We start from the raw sequence: 22,673 nt of genomic DNA, 5'->3' as shown, positions 1-22,673 counted from the left end.
ATTTTGAATCAGCTGAAGGCTTTTAACTGCATTTTGTGGACATCCTGATAGTAACAAATTACAATAGTCCAGCCTTGAAGTAACAAATGCATGGACTAGTTTTTCAGCGTCACTCCTTTAAATAAGTCATTAAAAGCTTGAAAGAATAGCACTATCACCTCCATGTTGAGTGTCTGTAAATGTCTGGCTGCAAATATAAGTTAGCATCTAATTGACCCTCAAGACATCCAGAATAGTGTCTTTTGAATATGATAGAAAAGTAGAGAAGTTTTTTGACACAATGGTGCACAGTGTATAAGAACAAACATTTTAAACCAATTGTCAAGCACAGTGGTGGAGGACATCATTACCGACTGCTATATCTTTATAGACTCAAATAAAACATGATTCCATCTAACATTCGAACCTTATATGTTACAATAAACAATGCAACATTGTGTTCTCTTATTCTGACTTTATTTGTCCAGCATTAAAGAAGAAATACTAAGTCATACAGAGGATCACCTCATGTCATTTAAGCTCAAATTGTGCAACATGATATGACCAAAAGAAATACAGCATTAGGCAGTAAAGGGTAAAATCTAAAGCAAGTTTTAAAATGAAAAGTGTTTTACATCCAGGCACATTTTCAATCCTGTGATTGTTTGGGAGAAAACTCATTTATACGCCACACAGTCCTACCTATAAGCAGGAAACCAAGGATACATTGCATTAAGGACCTGCCTTTCTCCTTATAATCTATGTTTGCTATTTTTTCTGTTTAATCTTCTTTATCTTTTAGCCTTCACATGTTCAAACAGTGGTAATCTGGTCCACCACTCTTGTGCTGTCATTCATTTCAACACACTCCACCTCCTGTCTCTGGCCCTCTCTCCCAGGCCGATGATCCCTGCTCTTGGAAGGGGGCAGGAAGGTGAGGAGGGTTGGCAGGAAGGCCAGCGTGTGCAGGGCCGAGCAGCCGGCCGTTAGAATGAGGCAGCGGAAAAGTGTGCGTGTAAGGTTGGAGCGCACAGAGCAGACAGGCACCAAGGCGGCGCTGTAGCACACAAGTGTCTGTAAAGAAGGAATGCCATGTCGTTCTAGCGCCAAACGAACCCAGCGAGTCCTGCTTTCACCGCGGCCTGAGGTGAAGCCACAGAGGAGGGGGCCGCTGCAGTCCGCCGAGTGGCCCAGAGCTGAGATCAGACACAGCACGGACACGCAGTCCATCTCCACGCCCCATAAAGTCATGAAGCCCAGAACCCCAAACTGGACAGAGAGAAGGGTGAGGCCAAGCCACAGGGAGACCAGCGGCTCCACAACGACCAGAGAAGACAGACCCAACAGGAAGAGCACTGCCAGCAGTGAGTGTTTGAGGGGGGAGCTGACCGCCGTTGCGTACCGGTCCAAGTACACAAAGGAGGGGTTGAATATCAGGAAGCGAACCCGAGAGGTTAGAGAAAGGCGGCGCAGCGTGTCCAGCAGCACTGACATCTCCTCGCGCTTGTTCTCTGTTGTCTTGGCGACCAAGAAGATGCGTGAGGCCGCCACGTCAGGCTCCTCCCCCTGGCCGCGCTCTGCGAAGATGATGTCGTCTGCAAAGTGGGCAAACTGTGGCTCACGCAGGAAAGAGTGGCGTAGTGTTCGGGTAAAGTTCTCACGAGGCTGGCTAGTGGACTGGTTGCAGTCTGATAGGTAGTTCAGGTACGCCTCCAGCCAGCTGATCCTCTGGAACCCTTTGGCATACTCCAACAGGTCGCGCTGCACTGAGTCGTTCCAATAGGGGGCGCTTTCATAGATGTAGAATCCAATCACTGGTGAGTAGGAGCTGAAGTAGCGCTGCTGTGTATGTGTGTACAATACTGTTGCTGTATCCATGGCAACCAGTGAACTGGGATCAGATCCCTGTGTCACCTGTTAGGAGCAGAAATATATTTGTTAGCCTGTGAACAGAAATATTCTGTAATTTGAGAAAATGTATTTATTGGGGTAAAAAAAACAACAAAAGTTGTGAAATGGTTTGAAAAGTTTCAACATTTCTAAAAACAAGAAGAATTTTTTTAATTTAAAGTTCACTTTTTAATTTGATCAGAGTGTCTAGAAGCTTTTAATTAGTTATCACTGACCTAATGTTTCAATGGGGGAAGAACATGATGTCACAGTGAGCCAATTTGTCTTTCAAAATAGGAAAGATAAGAAAATATGCCACTCAAGTAAGATCGGTGAATGTTGATCTTGATGCTTCAGAAAATGGCTAAAAAAATAGCTGCTTATGCCCATATGTACATATAGTCAGGGCATTAATTACAAGTTTAAAACAACAGGAACTGGGATAAACATGGCAGGACGAGGACTCATTTTTGTCTTGCCAGGTATAGAAATCCCCAAAGCTCACTGTCAATTATATATCAGCAACCAAGATTTTCATTCTGGGGCCTTCAAGTCTCAATAACAATCATTAGTCTCTATCCACCAACAAGTTGGCTGTAGATACCATGTACTTTCTGTCAATTAAAACTAACACTAACATTAACACTGACAGTTTCTGCAAGAAACATTCCTGGTGGCTCTGGAGTGAAACAAAGAATGAATATGCGGAAAAGCACCTCATGTCTGCTTTAACGTATAGTGGTACATCTGTGATGCTGTGGTCTAGTTTCTCACTCAAAGGCCCTGAGAGCCTTTTTAGAGTGTATGACATCATGAATTATACCAGGACATTTTACATACAAATCTCGTAGTCTCTTCTAGAAAACTGAAATTGGGTTGTCACTAGGTCTTTCAACAGGATCATGATCCAAAACATGTGGCCAAATAACAGATAAATGGTGCCGACACAAACTGAAGTTTCTTCCATTGCTGCCTTACCCCTCAGACCTAAGTCCTATAGAAAATCTGTGGGGTTTGCAAAGAGACGACCCAGGATACTAATAGAGAAGTTCTACAAAGAACAATGGCCAGAGATCCGTCTCTCTGTATGCTCTGAAACCTGTGAAACGTGTTTGGAAAAGACTAAGTTGCTGTCCTGTTGAAAAAAGGGAGTTTTAAGTGTTAATACTAAGGTTGCCTATAAGTGTGGCATCAGGGGAGTTTGTAACTTGAGTAGAAACAAACCAGGAAAAAATCAAGTTCCAACATCAACGCTGAGATATAAATGCCTTGGGGTTTTAACAAAATGACCTTTGTAGGACCTTTGTATGCTCCTCTAGCACAAAGCTGGTGATTCTGCTAGAACAATTCAGCACAAGATCAAAATTTATTAGTGACAGAAAACTGACAATAGTGCCATTGCTGTGTCTTGGAGCCGACAAAGCAACACTTAGACTGTTCAATGTAGCCCGCTACATCATCGGTTCTTCTCTATTAAAAGTCTACATGAATGTCCCTAAAATAAAGTTGTTACATTTTCACTTTGTAAACCGTTCTTAATAATCTTGATTTTCACCAACAGGTGTTAATAGATGTGAATGGGAGTTACAAAGTTTTACAAATCTAGCCCTTGTTAAGTCATAGTGTGTGTGTGTCTTACCTGGAGAAAGCCCATCAAGCCAAAGGAGATGTAAACCAGATACAGTAAAACCACGAAGGGTTTGACGTAAGTGTTAGTGATCCAGTCTCCATAACAATGCCGTACACATCCCAGCAAAAGATGGGAGTCCTGAGGATGAGGGTCCGTGACTGTTGTTGTTGAATGAGTGTTAGGGGGTGATTGCGTTTGTATGGAGTTAGCCACGTGTCCACGCACACCAGAACTGTTCACGGTTTGTGTTTCCACGTGAGTTAGGTTAGGATTTGGCACATGAGTATGACCAACTCCATGAGGTGGGTTGGTTGATTGCGTCTCATCCTGGTAACGAGTGTACATCAAACACCGGTACCAAGCCGGTTTTGAGTCCAGCTGATCTGGTTTTGGTACTCGCCGACAGAAGCAGCCATGTCTGTACCTTGTCTCCAAGTAGCCTGTAAACACCAGACAGGAACTGTAAAAGGACAGCATGTAAACGTAGCTGATGGTGATGGCAAGGGCAGCGCTGCGGCAGAAGAGCCGGACGGCCTCCATGTTTGTGAGCGGTGAGGCAGCCAGGCCCAACGTCATCAGGTGGATCATGGTGGAGCCAGAGAAACGCAGCATGACGTCCTCAAACACGCTCGCCACTCGCTCTTTCACATGCTGGTCCTCCCGAGTTCGCCTCCACGATGACAGCATCTCAAAGGAGCCAAAAAGACCGTGACCTGTGAAGAGTGCAACCGGAAATAACATCGATATCCAATTACACAAAAGATAAAAACAGAAATTGTAGCACTGCCTACTGTTAATCATGAAAAGTATACCTATGCACTGAATGAAAAAAAAACAGCAAAGAACATAGTGAAAAACATATTTTAAATTGGACTTTAAAACTCTTTAGGAACAGTCTGTCAAAAAGGCAGTTTGTTCCAATTTTCTTAAACTGTGCTATAAAAATAAATAAAAAAGATAACACAGAAACTAATATTCTAACTACTAATCTAAACGTTTATCACCAATAAGCCATCAGATAAAGACCTGGCATACAGTGGATGATACAAACTAAATAACACAGTAAACCAAAATAACAGTTTCACGGACAAAAAGGAAGATTTGAGGAATAACAAGATGATTCCAAAAACATTTATAGCTGAAATCTTTGCAATAGATTATCAAACAAGGAATAATTTATATTTTAGATCCAGTGTCATTGCTGGATGTCCTTTTGTTTAGCAAAGACACAGCTTTCACATGGCTCCGGGTCAATCTGACCCACTGACACCCACATTTCCTAAATACACATTGCTGTTTGGGCCAACATATTTCCATCTGCATACCTATAAACGGACAATTTTGTCCCAGTGTACCACAGCACTGCAATTGGTAGTATAACTATATTCATAAACAAATCAAAACAAATTACAAAAAGGCTGAAATCTCACATATAATTTAATAAATTGGATATTTTTTTGTTTTATGTTGTAAATTTTTCATTACCGTACAGTCTTTCATTCTTATTTCTGTTATATTTTACCTTGGGAGAATCTGTATGTTTCTGTTTTCCTTTCACTTTGCTGCTGGTACACCTGAGTTTCCTCACTGAGGAACAATAAAGAATATTTCTCTATTCTATTCTATGAATAGTGTTTGTGATCCCCATTTGAGTAAGTTAACTCAAATAGCAGGAGGCCGCATTACTGAGTGGCCTCCTGCTGGCAGAAATCATTTCTTGGAGTTAAATGATCACATTTTTTACAGTAAACTGATCACTGATTGTCAAAGATGGTACTAAACGGGGTTGTTGCAAAACATCTTTTAGCACAAAGTAGAAGGGAACTGTCGTACCTGAAAACGTTGTGCACGAAACCATCAAAAGTGCTAAATGGTAATTGGGGATGCAATTACCTGCCTCCATTTCAGATACTGTTTATCTCCGGCACTGGGTTTTAGGTATAGTTTAATTATTCTAACAAACAAAAAATGCTTTCCTGAGAAAAAGGTCAGATATTGGACTGAAAATAAGCAAGAAAGCAGCCAAGGTCCAAAGAAAGTCTTTAAAATACCTTCATAAAGCATGAAGAACTTCTGATGTAAATCACATTAAAAGACTACAAGAAAGTCTGGTTCTATGGAAACAAAAATATGTTAAACTTTGCTCTATAGTACTCTATATGAAGGGTAATCTTGCTCAGCTGGAAGGTAAAAAGCTGTTCACCAATAAATGTTATCCTTAGTGCCAACAACTGGTCAATAAGGTCGATTAAAGCAATATTACCTAGAACTTTGAACAGGTAGCATCAAAGCTTGCCAATACCCTGCAAGTTAGCCCCTCTGGACATTTTAGGTTCACTCTGGTTTCATATTATTTTAGACCAATCATAATGTTGCACCAGGAAGTAAAAAAAAAAACAACTGGGTTTCAATGTGTCACACCTCAATTCTGTTTGAAGCAGTGTGAAATGACAGATGTAACACACCATGAAATGCAGTTTTTACCACAACTTCAACCACGACTGAAGTGAAGCTGCAGCAAAATCTATTTAGGATACAGTCTAAATATAGTTTTATAAATATTGACACATTCAAAAACAATCTTTTAATAGAAGCCTAATGAAAACTTGTTCACTTTCCTAAATAAATCAGATTCTTTGAAATTGAAATATTACATTCAGTGTTAAGTTTTAATATTTCTACATAATCCATAAATTAATTTATGCCCAGTCTCACACGCATACATGCACATAAATATTTATACCGTATATGTGGAACAGATGGTTTTAATTGCCTTTTTTTTTACACTTTGGTTGCCATGGTGTCCGTGAGGCCCCGGTGACACACGGACACCCTTCTTCCTGCAGTGAGTTCACCATGGCAAAGCACTTAACACCTTAGCAAAGACACATTGTACTGACACTTTAATGTGGTGGCAAGGGAGAAAGTGAACCAACAAAGATCTGTAGAGTGTGTGTGTGTCAGAATGACCAAGAGGTGTTAAATCCATGTTTCCAAGAGAGACCAAAAGCACAAGAAGAAGATGAGGGACAGCGTTTAGCACAGAAGTCAGTTTTAAGCTGCTTCAAGTGGACACAAAAAGACGAACAAAGATGGCATTTAAACAGAGGACTGTGGGCAATTATAACATAAATTTTCAATAAAAACATTAGTAGGAAATACTTTCTATATGAATCTCTGTTTTAACCAATGTCATCAGCAACATAGTCAAAACAACTGAGCACACTCACTACAATAATTTGATTTGATTGCCACATACAAAAAATACTAAATAAATCATAAAAAATACAATGACTTATAAAATTACGGATTGTTTGAGATATGGATTGGATGGTGTTTAAAAGTGCATCTTCTCTAACTTCCTGTGATTCGATTGCAATGCTAACACTTGTTTGTACATAAACCACTACAAGTGAATATTGTTTTAGCCATCTTATTTATACTTTTCTCCACCTTCTATGCCCCCCTCTAGCAAACAATAATTCACAAACAACCCCACAGTCTTTGAAACAATCGTTTATAGGAGTATCACTGAAATATCACTAGCTGTAGCAGCTAGCTGTGTGCTAAAGTGCAAACATTAGCTTGTATGTAACCATTAAGGCACTGGGTTAATTTGTGCCCTCATTTCATACCTATGCCTTGCCATTTTGTCCCTTCCTACTTTAGTGTTATACCTACAAACAAACCATTTTTACCCATGAAATGAACCTATAGAGTATGAGTTTGGTTTTCACCATTATGTATTTTTTATGAAACATGGAGATAAATGGTCATAAGTCTTATGTGTAATTTAATGTTGCTGTGTATTGTTTTCTGAAAACATTGTATTACACTCTATTCCCATTTAATTTGGTTCTGATCACTGTTTGGCACACTTGACTCATAAAATAAAAAATTCATGGCTATTGGTCAAACGCTAAAAAGCAGCTGTTTTTCTAACTCCCTGGAGCAGCTAGCTGTGCTACAGTTTTAACACTACCTTGTCTGTAAACGGGAACAAATGGATATTCGGTTTCAGCTGTATTTCTTTTATTTCTGTCATGCTCTAAAAAGTGCTGAAGTTTAAACTGCTTTTGAAAATAATTATGGTTTTTGCTGCTGCTTCGGAAACGTTACCATTAAGTTAAGTTGATACATCTTCAAGACACCATAAGGAAGCTTGCAGCTCCAACAATTTTCTAATGACTGCTCATTTGTATCTCTTTCTAATCTTTCTTCTCACTTCATAACTAAATTAACTGCCAAGATAAGCCCCATCACAGCCTGCATTTGGATGGATTAATATGTCATGTAGCATTTCAGAGAAACTTCCTGTTTTTGTTCATGCATTTTTCTTGCTTATTCTGCTGTTGTTCAAAACCTCACTTTAGTATCCAATAACTTATTTTGTATTCTGTTCCGTTGCCCCCAATGTCATTTTGTAGAGGTAAATAAACCAATTTAGCATGTTAATTTAAGATCCAGTCAGAATACACTTTATTTGCCAAGTTTGTTAAACCAACAAGGAATTTGACTTAGGTTCCACTTTGCTCTCATTATAAATATAAATATATAAGGGAAATAAAAGTAGAAGGTTTTTATATGTACACATAAATAGGTACATCTCAAAAAAATTGCCAGTCATCTCAGAAAGTGAAACTCATATTATATACAATCATTACTCATATAGTGATATATTCCAAGCCTATGTTTCTTGTAATTTTGATGATTATGGATAACGAAAACCCAAAATTCAGTGTCTCAGAAAATTAGAATATTGTGAAAAAGGTCATTATTGGAAACTCATTGTGTCACACCCTAATCGGCTAATTAACTCAAAACACCTGCAAAGGTTTCCTGAGCTTTTAAACGGTTTCTCACTCTGGGTCATAGGTTACACAATCATGGGGAAGACTGCTGACTTGACAGATGCCCAGAAGGCAGGCATCAACACCCTTCACAAGGAGGATAAGCCACCAAAGGTCATTGCTGAAGAAGCTGGTTGTTCACCGAGTTCTGTTTCCAAGCATAATAACAGAAAATTAAGTGGAAGGAAGAAGTGTGTTAGGAAAAGGTGCACCAGCACCAACATTTGGAAATTAAGGTCCCAGAGTCTGGAGGAAGAGTGAAGAGCCACAGAATCCACGTTACTTTAAGGACAGTGTGAAGTTTCCACAGTCAGTGATGGTTTGGGGTATCATGCCATCTGCTGGTGTTGGTCCACTGTGTTTTCTGAAGTCCACAGTCCAGGAAGCCACCTACCAGAAAATTCTAGAGCACTTCATGCTTCCCTCTGCTGGCAAGCTCTAAAGAGATGCTGATTTCATTTTCCAACAGGACATGGTACTGGCCCACACTATCAGAGGTACCAAAAGCTGGTTAAATGACCATAGTGTTCCTGTTTTTATTTGGCCAGAAAACTCCCCTGACCTAAATACCATAGATAATCTATAAGCTGTTGTCAAGAGGAAGATGAGAGACATCAGACCCCACAAGGAAGATGACCTGAAGGCATTACACCTACGCAGTGCTGAATGCCTCTATGCCACGGCGCAATGATGCAGTAATTCATGCAAGAGGAGGCCCAACCAAGTATTGAGTGCATAGAAATGGGCATACTTTTCAGAAGTTTGACATTTGTGCTTAAGAGATTCTTTTTTGATTAGTCTAATGTGATATTAGAATTTGATCATGAATTCTGGGTTTTCTTTACCTGTAAGCCATAATCATTAAAATGACAATGAATAAAAGCTTACAATATTTTACTTTATGTGGAATGAATAACTATAAAATAACCGTTTAACTTTCTGAAATGACTGGCAAAACATATTGCACTTTTATGCAATATTCTAGTCCCTCTACAGTGTTTTTACAAAAGAGAAGGACAAAGCTAAATTAGTGCAAAATATCCATGTATTTTTAATAAAAGTCAAACAAAAGGAGCAGTGTGGTAAAAACTAATTTTAGCTCCCCAACATGCACTGGGAAAAAATGCAAAGGTCGACAGATTTAAGAGTTTCAGCAAGTTTTTGATCAGACCTTCAGGAGATGCAGAAATTGTAATAGTCTGTGATGTGTTGAGGAACTACATGCAGTGAGGAGCTGGCAACAGGTGAGAGGCAGGTAGAGTGAAGTGAAATGAATCCTAATAAAATGGCCAAGTTCAAAAACTTACAAAAGTAGAGAGCTTGGCAATGTGAAACTCAAATAAGCAACACAGAAGACCACAGGGTGCACAAATGAACAAACCAGGAGCAAGCAAAGGAGTTGACAAGGAGTGGGTGAAAACAGGGCACAAATATATGGGGACAGGGATCAATGGATGGAAAACAGGTGAGCGGTTACAAATGTGAGGGGAGCAAGAGGTTGAGGCAGCTAAAGAAAACTTGGAGAAAATGGCTTGATTCAAATAAACATGGGAGAAACTGGGATAATAAAAACTACACCTCCACAAAATAATGTAGACACAAAAACCAACAAATGTCAAACAAAAAAGGGAAAGACAAGGATCTAAAAAGCAGTGACTGAGCAGAACATTACTTAACCCAAGAATCACAGAACTCACAACCAAAATCTTTCACTTCATGATAGATCAACAATGCAAACAGCTGCTCTTAGAACCCTTTTATTATACCATACTGCACAATTGTCTTTAGTCCCTCCTTTCTTTCTTTACATTTTACATCCAAGGAGGCAGGCGGATTGACAGCATTTGTCTCAAATCGTGGTATCTTGTTCATAAGTGATTGTAGGATGGAGTGGGAGATGGATAGATGGACTGGGGCCTTATCTGCAGTAATGCGGGTGAAGAAAGATCTGAACAATAAACTCCATCAGCTGGGGGAGGTTCTGAACAGAGCTGATAGACACACGCCTCAAAAGACCCAAAAAGCTTGCAACTATACTTACAATGAAAGGTGGTTGTACAAATCTTGACTCCAGGGGACTAAATACAAATGCACAACTCATTTTCCATATTTTTGTTAATAAAAAAAATTAAATCATGAATAATGAATTGTTCATAATAAAACAAAACAGTGAGAGAGAAACCTCAAGAGAAAAAATTTAAAGTTGTCAGAGATTTTATGGTTCAAATATAATAAAGGGTAATGTAAGTTAGTGCATCAGAAAAAGGATCAGCAATTAAATTGTGTATATTATCCGTGTGCACACAGTACATCATGTTCATCCACTCATGTTTAATTTTCCTTCATTCGAGGTTTGACTGACACTCTGTTAATAATATCTGTCAATACCCGATGTGAGTCACCCTTGTTTGATGGTAAACAAACTGCAGCCCAGCTCAGCATGCAGATGACTGGATCAGTTAGTGGAGAAGTAAATATGCTGTTTACTCTGCAGGGGAACATCAAATGAGCCAAAAGAAGTTCAAACTTTAAACAATTTGAAACAATAAAACAGGAAGATGCAGCAAATGAAGCACAAAAAGACCTTTTGATCTCTGAGTGTGAGCTTGTGTGTTGTGCAGCAACATAATGGTGGTATATTATTCAAATAAATCTGTAAAACCTTGTGATATTTAGTTTGACTGTGTTCCAAACCCGTATTAAACAGCTGCAACGCCAGGACTCTGTGTTATGTTACCTTTACTTTTGTTCTGAATTTGTCTCGAGTAAGAAAATGTGTCATTTGTCCTCCACCCCCTCAGTGAGTTCCTGTCCTACAGCTTGTCAATCATTTTGATGAACTGTCCGCTTTGACACGGCTTTCAGCCACACGACTTTGCAAAATAAATCCCAGCAAGTTCTAGAAGAGGAATACAGGCTGAGCATTAATGTGCTGTGCTAGAGTATTATTGTTTCCTTGGATGTTTTAACACGTTACAAATACAAACCTCAATATATTTTATTGGGATTTTATGTGATAAACCAACATAAAGGTGTTCATATAATAAATGCTAACATATGAATATCGTCACAAAGTCTTAACTGGATTTGGGTCTGTGCTTTGACTGAGCCATCTTAACCTATGAATATGCTTTGATCTAAAGCATTTCATTGTAGCTCTAGCTGCATGTTAAGGGTTGCATCCTGCTGGAGGGTGAACCCGTCACCCCAGTCTCAAGTCTTTTGCAGCCTCTAACAGGTTTTCTTGCCGGATTGTCCTGTGTTTTGGTCAACCCACAAACTGCAAAGTGGACTTCTTATGGCTTTCTTTCTGCCACTTTTCAAAAAGGCCAGATTTGTGGAGTGCAAGTTCTGTCCTCTTGTCCCCGAAACAGATTCTCCCACCTGAGCTGTGGATCTCTGTAGCTCCTCCCGAGTTACCATGAGGCTGTTGGCTGCTTGTATAAATAACACTCTCCTTGCCTGGCTAATCAGTTTTCTTTAAAGGTTTGCATTTGATGATGCAGATCAGATGATGGATTCATCAGTGCTCCATGAGATGTTCTTCTCCACAACTTTCTTCATGACCTGTCTGCTGTGTCCCTTGGCATATATGGTGCTGTTTGTTCACTAATGTTCTGAGGCCTTCAGAACTGACACACAAGTGCACTTCATTCACTAATTAGGTAACTTCTAATAGTAAGTGGTTGAACTGGATTTTATTAAGGGGTATCAGGCAAAAAGAGATCTGAAAAAAATATTTTATGGGGTATTACATTTGGAAAACCGTGTATTTTCCTTTTGCCTTACAATTATGCACTACTTTTTGTGAGTCTATAACGTAAAATCCTAATTAAACGCAGTCTTTAGCAGTGTCAACCAATTAAACTTGTACAGAGTATAAACATTAAGACCTACCGAGCATGACGAAAGGGATTCCCAGGTATGTGGAGTTGTAGGTAGCTCCAGTTAGGTTCAGTATTCCAGCAGCAGTGAGGCCTGACAGAGCGACTGACAGCAGAGCCAACATTCCTAACCAGGGTTTGGACCTCACGCAGTCTCTCATAGAGCAGCAGAGGATGGCCAGCACCCCGCAAACTCCCAAACTTGCCAGCAGGGGGCGACGCGCCAGCACAGAGGAGAACTGGAAGTCTGTCCTTAACGAGGAGGACGTGGAGGGATAAAGCCCCAGCTTTGGGTGTAATGCTCCAAAGAGGCTTAGCTCGGAACAGAAGGCTTTTTCCCATCGACCAGCCACCCGATCCATCAACCCACTTCGGGATTGGAGGTAGTACGTGAGCTGCACCGCTTTTGCAGAACGGACGCCTTCCCCTTTGGCCCCCGTCCCGTGACCCCGCACCGCCCCGCCGGGGCCCCAACCCTGCACGCCACCCAACTGGTGGCCGATGTACGCTTGTCTCCCGTCCACCAACTGCGTGATGGGGTACTGCAGAATGGGGACGCTTTGGTTGGAGGTCCGGGCAGATTGGATCTCCTCCATGGCACGGATAATATCATCGACAATGCAAACGTTCTTGTCGTCTGGGAGGCAGAGGTAGGAGAAGGAATAGTTGAAGCTGGTGGAGCCCACTGTTGTAGCCGAGGCCGTCACCTGCATCTGGTAGATCTGCCTGTGGAGCTATGACAAAAACAAGAAACGGAAAGCTGTTTTTAATCGGCTGAACTGTAGCAGAAGAGAAAAGTTTCAGCTGTGAGCTTCTTGTTCTCCAACTTTGTGCTTCAGAAACGTGCGTGGGAACGTGTGGACATCTCACCAAAAGGAGTAACAATAGCCATCTCAGCCTTCTATTCGGTTTCTATGGCAAGATGACAACAGTGCCAGCATCCACAGTGCTGGTTACTAAGCAACAGCCCTGATGCCAGTCTCTGGCACACTGAGCCAACTACCACCACAGAGTGTTGCATCAACCTTAAAGAAAGAGTACCATTCTGCAGCAATGCCTCTTAACAAGGTCTTTGTATTAGGACCTCAGTTTCTAATGCATGTTTTAACCTGACTTGTAATGAGGCAAGGATTCTGTAAAGTCCTGGAACAATACTTCACTGAAGATCCAAAGTGTTTAATCCACAAGGCAGGATCCGTGCCATTGGCTGCCGAACATGAGATCAGGATTTAGTCTCTTCCAGGGTGCTGCTTTAAATAACTCCTGCAGGTGTCTAAGGACCAAGCTTAACTTTTAGATCTGTGTTTTGTGTGCAAATAGCAGGAGTTTCTAGATTTGCCATTGACTAATATAAAGTCATAAATAAAAGTAGGTAAACTATATTCAGTTCAAAGTTCATATCTATCAGAACAACAACAATCTTGTAAAAGCAGCAAAATACATTCAGCAGCAAAATCTCACACTGAATGAATTTGGAAAATCCAGCCTTCTATTTGAGTGCATTTATTCAGTAAGGGGAAAAAACACCTCAATAAGATGTTAATTTGTTTTTACAAAAATTAACTATGCCACAAATACTGCGGCCGCTTAAAATCCCAATAAAATAAATGGAACAGAAGCATTTTTGAAATGTGTGCTTCACGTTTTCAAGTTCACCACAGCCCATGAACTTTTAATTATTAATCCATGACGTCTTCACTCACTGGGGTATAAATATAAAATTAGACAGAGGGAAAGACGAGGAGGACTAGCCATTAGAGTGAGGCTGATACATGTGTTGATCTCGCCTAAACTTACCCTTTTCTACAGTCAGAGCAGTATCTAAAAGGCTTAAAATAAAAATGTACCAGAAATTGGAACTGGCCAGTTTTCTTTGATCAGCTCTAATCTGTGATTTTGGGGTCAAATTTCTATTCATGAAATGTATTAAAATAAAGAACTCCCATCATTTTTTGTCAATAAATGCATCAACTAACAGCACATGCTTCTATACATTTTCTGAGTTCAACAAAAATCCAATAAAAGTTAGAGACATATATATGCTGTAATGCATAAATGGGGGGAATCCTGCAATCCCTCCATATTCAGTCTCATTCAAAACTACCATCTCTTTCAAAGAATCTGAAATAATGACGTTTTTCTCTTTTATTACTCAAAACTGGAATCAGCAAGTGAGAGCTCACAGAAAAAATAGAAATCAAGATCAGCTGGGAAAAACCTGATCGGTTTAAACCATGTGAACTTGTGACAAACCTGAGTGGAGAAGAACCAAGTCATGCTACCCTTCACAATGAGCAGGATGATAGGGGAGGTAAAACAAATCCCTACAGCTCATCGTTTGAGAACTGCAGCAAAAGGTTCATTTTTGTTCCTCCAAGTCTCCAAAACAACCATTAGACACCCTGTATATGCCCACTGGTTGTTTGGGAACCATGCCAGGAAAAACTCTTCTCTGTCATACCATCACAAAAGTAAACACATAGAGTTTGCTAAATCCAACTGGGAGTTTAACTGGAACTCTGCTTTTCAGTCAGATGAGACTAAGGTTAGGGTTAGGCATTGAGTCTCCAGAATCAATTGGAACCTGACCTCAAGGTCAGTCAACGTTTAATGCATGCCCTTCCCCCACTCTCTCCACATGTCTACTTACTTAAACAAAATGTGAAAAATAAAGGCAGGTATTATATATGTGTAAAACACATTTAAAACAACGCAAGAATATGTGGGAAAGTATCTTATGCCAACTGTTAGGTACTATGGAGGATTTGAGATGTTGTGGACCTGTCTCTCATCCACATGTCCTGAGGACCTTGATAGAGGTAAATATGAAATACCAGGAAATTTAAAAAAAAGACATCCTAAAGGATCTTGGCAGGAAAGTGAGAATGGATCATCACTGGGTTTGTCAGCAGGATATTGATCCAAAACGTATGGCCAAATAAACACACAAATGCCTCACCTTAGACAAAATAAACCTTCTTTCATGGCCATCTCTTATGGAAGCAAATCGTTACCATATTTCAAATGAAAAAGCATTTCTGAAAATGCTTTTTCATTTTAAGAATGTGGCTGCATTGTTTGACTCAAAAAATGAAATTAGTTATCAATAATCCTATTTGCATTTTAATTTTCTTATTCAAGACTGCTCATTCTTTCACTTAATTAAAATGAAAAAGAAAGACATTTGAGATTTATTTTTCAAAATGTACCCCAGCAAATAGTTACCAAAATTCAATTTGAAATATAAAATTTGAAAATGAAAAAGCATTTCCGGAAATGCTTTTTCATTTTAAGAATGCGGCTGCGTTATTTGACCCATAAATAAAATTAGTAATCAATCATCCTATTTGCATTTGCATTTTCTTCTTCACGCCTGCACATTTTATGCCATAATCAAAAAGAAAACAAAGCAGACATTGCTTTTTCGTTTTCGTGGTCTGCCCGCAAAATACTGCCCAGAACTCGAAAACGAAAAAGCATTCCGAGCTGCGGGCGCAGAAGAGTGACGTCAGCAGCCGCTCTTCCTCAGCTCCCTGCTGACCGAGCTACCCATCTTGTTCAGTAGGGGGCGCTGTACACGTCTGCATTGCATTACATTGCAAACGTGCCGAGAAATTGATTGAATTGCAGCAGGACCGAGCTCAATTTGTGGCGGTGGCACAACCTGCCGCAGGGTGGCACGGGATTCCGCAAGGATGCCAGAAGGTGCCAGACCGGCCGTAAAAGCTTGCCAATGCGGTTGCCGCTGTTTTTGTGGAAGCTGATGCTGATTATCGGCAAATGGGTTGTCATTATTGTTATAGCCTGTTACCTTTAAATAATGATTTCATTATTGATTATTATTTAATAAACAGCTTTAGACCCATAACATAAGGTGATTGTATTTACTTGACATGGAAAATAAATAGCACTATGTGTATGTGTGACGTGTTGAAAGGATGACGATTTATTGCACAAACAGCCGGTTTATTATAGAGCACGAGCGGCTATTCTGAATTGTCACTCACAGAAAAATATAAATAAATGCTTAAAAACACGCTGGATGTCCCAGGCCATGAGGATGCCACCAGAACTACCAGTTCTGCCTGTCACTGCCACAAATTGAGCTCGGTCCTGCTGCAATTCAATCAATTTCTCGGCACGTTTGCAATGTAATGCAATGCAGACGTGCACAGCGCCCCCCTACTGAACAAGATGGGTAGCTCGGTCAGCAGGGAGCTGAGGAAGAGCGGCTGCTGACTTCACTCTTCTGCGCCCGCAGCTCGGAATGCTTTTTCGTTTTCGAGTTCTGGGCAGTATTTTGCGGGCAGACCACGAAAACGAAAAAGCAATGTCTGCTTTGTTTTCTTTCTGATTATGGCATAAAATGTGCAGTCGTGAAGAAGAAAATGCAAATGCAAATAGGATTATTGATTACTAATTTCATTTATGAGTCAAACAATGCAGCCACATTCTTAAAATGAAAAAGCATTCCTGGAAATGCTTTTTCATTTTCAAATTTTACATTTCAAATTGAATTTTGGTAACTATTTGCTTTGGCATATTTAAAAAAATAAATCTCAAATGTCTTTTTTTTTTTTCATTTTAATTAAGTGAAGGAATGAGCAGTCTTGAAGAAGAAAATGCAAATGCAAATAGGATTATTGATTACTAATTTCATTTAAGAGTCAAACAATGCAGCCACATTCTTAAAATTAAAAAGCATTTCTGAAAATGCTTTTTCATTTGAAATATGGTAACGATTTGCTTCCATAATCTCTGTCCCCAGATCTAATCTCATAGAAAACCTTCGGTGTATATTGGGGAAGTGCATTAATAAATAGATAATTAAATGCATGAAAAACATACTAAACTAGCTTTCTTGATATTACAACTGCATTTGAACAACAGAGAAAAACATCTAGAAACCATAATGTTTAACTTCAAATAAACAGGAGTATCTTCTGGCTGAGGATGTCAGAGGATACAATAAATTCTTTGAATGGGTATGAGTCACAACTCTTAATACCTGCAGAAAGCCGGTTAAGTTGTTTCCCTGACTCACACTGACATCACTCTCTCTGTTGATCCAGGCGGCTGCATGCAACAGGTTCAGCTCCCTTCTCAGAGGAACATTAAACGGCTTGCAGGGAAACGTTAGAACACACACTTGGTAGCGACTGGAGGCACAGAGGATAACCATTACAGAATCTTAGGCCTTGCAGACATCATCAGATTAGGTAACGGTGGACTTATCACTTTAGAGCTCCCTGCTTTATGCACCACTCGGTTTCTCGCAGCCCGTTAGCTGGAAATGATGCATAGCCATGTATCTCCACTATACTACAGGAATCCCCTGCGGTCAAGCCGTGTGTTCTTGCAACATGTAAAAGGGGTCACAGTCGTCATCTTTTGGGAAAAAAAACATCAGAAAGATGCATCTAGAAACCTACCCTTAACAAAAGATCTTGTTTTCTTGGAGGTTATTGGGCATTGTCCACACGTAGCCGGATCCTTCTAAAAACGAATATCTACCCCACAACGTTTTAAGAAATGGTATCTTACACAAGGACAATATTTTCAGAAAGGTTAACATCACCTGGAACCTGCATAAATACGCCACTGAGCATTGTTTTAAAGATGGCAAATGCATAAGGGGTAGTGTACTGGATAGATATAAAGGTTGAACTACTTTTAAATACTCTATTAGGTGATAGCATTCATTTTTCCTCCACTGCACGGACAAGTGAACAACAATGGTCACACATTATGTCAGCGCCACTGCGAGATGCGGGACCCTAAAACCGTACACACGCTAACACAAATACGAGATTTTCTCCAATCTACACTTTGGTCAGAGTTTTTTTAGTAAAGTAAAACTGAGTTTTTCGTGTGGATGAAAGGCCAAAACTGATCAAAATGTATTCGTTTTCCCAGATATTTGGCTATGTGTGGACAAGGCCTTCGTCTACAAATCATTTTTCCCATCATAACTCCAATCAACATTCGTGGATAGATCTGAAGGTCGAGGCTCCTCTGGGGAGTCTCATGATTGGTGGCAAGGAAGGAGACTCAGAACGGGAATTATGTCTCAGAAGAAAATTCCAGTTTAGGGCTGCAACTAATGATTATTTTGCTAAACAATTATTCTGTCAACTATTTTTTCGATTAACTGATTAATAATCAGATAGCAAGGTGCTTAATAGGAACTTTGCCACAGGAGTTGTACAAGGTGAAGCTAAAGCTATGTCACTTTATGAGTTCTGGTTAGAGCATTAACTTAAATCCTGGAGAAAAAAAAACTGAGTTGAACTGAAGGGAAGAAAGCATGAAAGAGGAACCAGGAATCTGGATCATCTGGAGAGATTTTGTATTGCCAGAGATTCCTCTCTCACTATTCTCTAACCTAAAATGTTATAGAGGGAACATTATTAAAAATGCCATATTAAATGTTTTATAACTAATCCAGATGAGGCAAGTATCCTTTGACATGCCTTTTGTCTGCTCTTTCTGAATACATATCCAACACTGACTCAGTTTAGATTTTTTTCACGACATTGTTAGACAAGAGGGGTAGTGAGGATGTAAGGATGCAAGGATTAAAAAAGCAAGGGGATCAGCATAAGAAACGTCTGCCGCCTGACTGAAACAACTGTATTAGAAGGCTGTCCCAGCTCTGAACCTAAAATTTTACACTAACCGTTGAATACAGTCAGCCTTCACGTTCCTTCACAGTTGGGAACAAATGGAATATGATTTAAATACTTTACAAATTTGAACAGGAATGAAATAAGAAAACAGTATGGAAAAATATTTGTATTTCAGTCACATTCTTTAAAGGTTGTATGAATCAAGCATTTTATCCTTTCACCTGTTTATCCTTAGATTCATCTGTCTGCTTATCCATTATCCATTCATCCATCTGCCCTTCTACCTGTCCAAACATCAATCTATTTGTGCATTATCCACCCATCCAGCCATTCCTCCATTTGCCCATTATCCATCTGTTTGTTAATTTTTCATCCTTCTTTTCACCCTTTCATTCCATCTATCCATACAATCATCTTTTTGTCCATCAATCCATTTGGCCATTCATGCATCCACTCAACTTTCCATCTGCCCCTCAATTATCCGTCCATCCCAGATCACTGCAGACATTTACCAGCAATAATAAGATATTATGGTTATCGTTATCAATAAAGACTAGCCAAACTGATATCCCCTATAGATCTGCATTTTGTGGATCATAATATGAAAATAATATTAACTGATTGACTAAAAATGGCAAAACATTTTGAGTCTGGGAAATCTAATTTTGACATGAAACATGTAACTTTGTAACCCTCACCCATAACTATTGCCCTTCACTGCTTTAATAAAAAATTACAATTTGTTTCCATGTAAAGTTTGGCAGGAAGTCATAGGTCATTTAGTTTGTTTTTATTCCATGTTCATATTTTGGAATTACTCGACTGGTTAGATTTCTCCTTCAGATTATTTGTTGTCAAATTTGGTGTTTTCTTAAAAGTCGTTGTTAGTGTGAAATAAAATGAAAATCTGCAGTGTGAGCTACCTGTAGAATGGTCTCCAGGTGAACCGGATCCAGCACGCTCCCCCTTCGGGCCGTGATGATCACGCGCCCGTAGCGTCCAGGTGTCTGCAGGTCAGAGTAGAGCGCATGCTTGGAGCGGTTGACGGGGAACAGGCTCTCCACCAGGTTGCCCTCAATCTTGGCCAGGCTGTGCTTGGGCGCAAGCAGGCTTTCCACGTCCCCCTCCACGCGGTAGCGGCTGAAGCTGGCCCCCAGCAGGATGGACAGCAGCACGGGCGTCGACGCGAAGAACACCGCGTGACGGGCCACGAACCGGCCCAACGCATGGAATGACGTCCTCAATCCCGCGTGCAACACCTGGCGCAGCATCCTACCAGCTCGCGGCCGCGGCTCGAGCCTCTCCCACCGACCGGAAAGCCCCGGAGCGCCGCCGAGCATTAGGGGCCGCCGGACGCATCGGTGGGCTCCGTGGCTGCGGGCAGGAGGCGGAGACCCCGGGCGTAGGGATAATTTTTCCCCCGGAGCAGGAGATCACCAGTCGGGGAGGATGCGAGCCAGCTCCGGTCCCAGCGGCGCCTCTGTTCCCGGAGTTCTCTCATCCGCTGAAAAAGCTCCTCCAGCAAACTGATGTGCTCGTTTACATTTTATGGCCACTACCTCGAAGCCTTCTGCAGGCTGCGTGATTGGCTCTGTGCGCAACAGAAAAATCTCAATAAGTCCTCATGATCAGACCTTTAAATATCTGCAAAAAAAAAAAAAAAAAAAAAAAATCCTGACCAAACAAACAGTTGCACGCACTTAGAAGGGCTTTGTGGAGCCCTAAACGGAGCAGCGAGGACCAGCTTTGTAGATCCCTTCGGATATGATGGTCCAGCTCCACCCTGCAACATCAAGTCACCACGCAGTCTGAAGGGTGGTCGACTTGGGAATGTGCTTGTAGGTGAGTGATGCGGTGCATGCAATAAAGGGATGCCGGCTGTATGAGCTGTTTTCCAGATCAGCCCGATGTAGATTTCCTCTGCAGCAGAAGGCTTTTTGTCGTTGATTTTCCCTTCATCGTGGCAACTCCAGCCCACCAAACCAGCCAGACATCTCTAATTAACACCCTTTAAACCTGAAATCTAATCTTGATCGGACTCTTCGCTGCTCTTCTGCTCCGCCTCCTGCTTCTCAGTCACTCTCTCTGATGCAGAGACACAAATAAAACTTGTGTGTCGGATTTCTCGGAAATATGGCGAAATCTAAGGATCTAGATCACGCAAAGTGTTGATAAAAATCAGTGCGAATTTATTCATCATCCCTTCCTTAACTGGTACAACTTTTCTGCAGCTGAAAAATATTTCTATATTTTGTTGCCTGTTGCTACGGAAACCAGCCAAATTGCTCGTTTTTTTTCTACAACATACCGTTACTATGGCAATGGTAATGCTACCCATTCCCCCCCCCCCCTTACTAAAGTCAAAACACACACATTCACACACCTGCTGACTCCCAATCTGCTTACAGCATGGAGGTGTTTCATGACATTAAACAAGAGAAGAGGTAGAAAGGAGACAGGGTATGGAGATGAGATGTAGAAATATCACACCACCTCATCTCTGATTGCTCATCTGTTGGGCTCACAGGGGACTAAGGTTTCCATCGTCCTCAAATGTGAAATCCTTTTTTTAAATAGCTGTTAAACAAATGAGGTTTGCAAAGAATGTCCCTGAAGCCATCCTTTCCTACCATATCAAAACCAAAATTAATCAAAAATACTTATTTATACAATTTAGGTGGAGGGTGATTTCTAATCTTGACCTTATAAAACCCTTAAATGTTGGATTCTTTAAAGCTTCAGTAGGTAACTTTTGCAAAAATGTATTTTTTACAAATTAATGTTACATAAGTTTTACATAAAATGTTAAAACTGTCACCATGTCCTGACAGAAGAATATAAAACAGAGGGTGTACTCACACCAGGAAAGTCCTTTGGTCCGCTTGTTTGGTCCGGGCCAAAAGCGAACTTTATTTTTTTCATTTGGTGCGGTTTGTTTTCACATTGTACTTTTTGCAAGTCAACTATTACTTTTAAAGAAAGCCACGTGGGTGACGATCATTGTTCCCATTGGACAGAAATGACAGGGGCGGGACAAAGCACAGACCCGGATATTTAGGAAAACAGCGTGCAGCACCTCTGTTCTGCATAATTGTGCCGTTATTACAGCTGCAATATTATTGTGAGGGTGAAGAGCAGCTTATTCAACACAGACTTTGAGACGTTCCATTTATAATTTTGGAACTCCGTCGGAGAATGCGTGCTGAACGCCGACGTTCTCTACGTGCCTTGTCCCGCAACAAGCCAGTAGCATTGCTAAGCAACACACAGCTTATCAGGTATGATTACCTTACAACACACACCTTTGCTACCGGCTACGGTGGCTTTTTATGTCCAAAGAGACGTACGCTTTTTGTAGTTGGTTCGGTTCGGGGCCGGTTTGTATTCAGACTATAAGCGAACCGCACCAGAGTCCGTTTGGAAACGGACCGAGACCACCTCAAAAAGTGGGTCTCGGTCCGGTTGTTTGGTCCGGACCAAGGGGGGAAACAAACTCTGGTCCGTTTAAAGCGGACCAAAAGTGGCAAGTGTGAATACACCCAGATTGTCTATGAAAAAAATTAAGCTCCTCTGGCTCCACCCAGTGGTCCTACTGCCATTTGGAAAAATACCCCCCGTCTGGCCAGAAACAACCAATCAGAGACAGGAGGAATGTCTTAGCAGTGTCAACACCCCTCCTCCCACACAGCGTGTACTGGGGCACTGGGTTTGATAGTGGAGCAGTTGGTATAACTGGTTTCATTAGAAGGCCACAGTACACTTAGATTAAGGATGGACACCCGCTACTACACAACCTACCAGATAGACACCA

General features: G+C 40.8%; 1 protein-coding gene across 4 annotated transcripts; it reads right to left on the bottom strand.

Annotated features, from left to right (window-relative positions):
• Window positions 1-442: 442 nt before the first annotated feature.
• ptchd1 (patched domain containing 1) lies at window positions 443-21,538 on the bottom strand. Of its 4 annotated transcripts, none has more exons than XM_047350323.1 (5): window positions 20,542-21,538; window positions 19,786-20,453; window positions 12,247-12,967; window positions 3,509-4,212; window positions 443-1,893 (listed from the first exon to the last, which is right to left on the bottom strand). In XM_047350323.1, the coding sequence occupies exons 2-5, from the start codon at window positions 20,200-20,202 to the stop codon at window positions 793-795; spliced, it is 2,943 nt and encodes a 980-aa protein (XP_047206279.1). In that variant the 5' UTR covers window positions 20,203-20,453; window positions 20,542-21,538; the 3' UTR covers window positions 443-792. The 4 variants fall into 4 exon arrangements, with proteins under 4 accessions (XP_047206279.1, XP_047206278.1, XP_047206277.1 ...); XM_047350322.1 differs by having other exon boundaries at window positions 20,563-21,538; XM_047350321.1 differs by having other exon boundaries at window positions 19,786-21,538.
• Window positions 21,539-22,673: the final 1,135 nt, after the last annotated feature.

This window comes from Girardinichthys multiradiatus, chromosome 21 (assembly GCF_021462225.1).
Source record: "Girardinichthys multiradiatus isolate DD_20200921_A chromosome 21, DD_fGirMul_XY1, whole genome shotgun sequence".
Lineage (NCBI taxonomy): Eukaryota > Metazoa > Chordata > Actinopteri > Cyprinodontiformes > Goodeidae > Girardinichthys > Girardinichthys multiradiatus.
The sequence above is the reverse complement of the archived record's forward strand: the minus strand, read 5'-3'. Positions and strand labels throughout refer to the sequence as shown.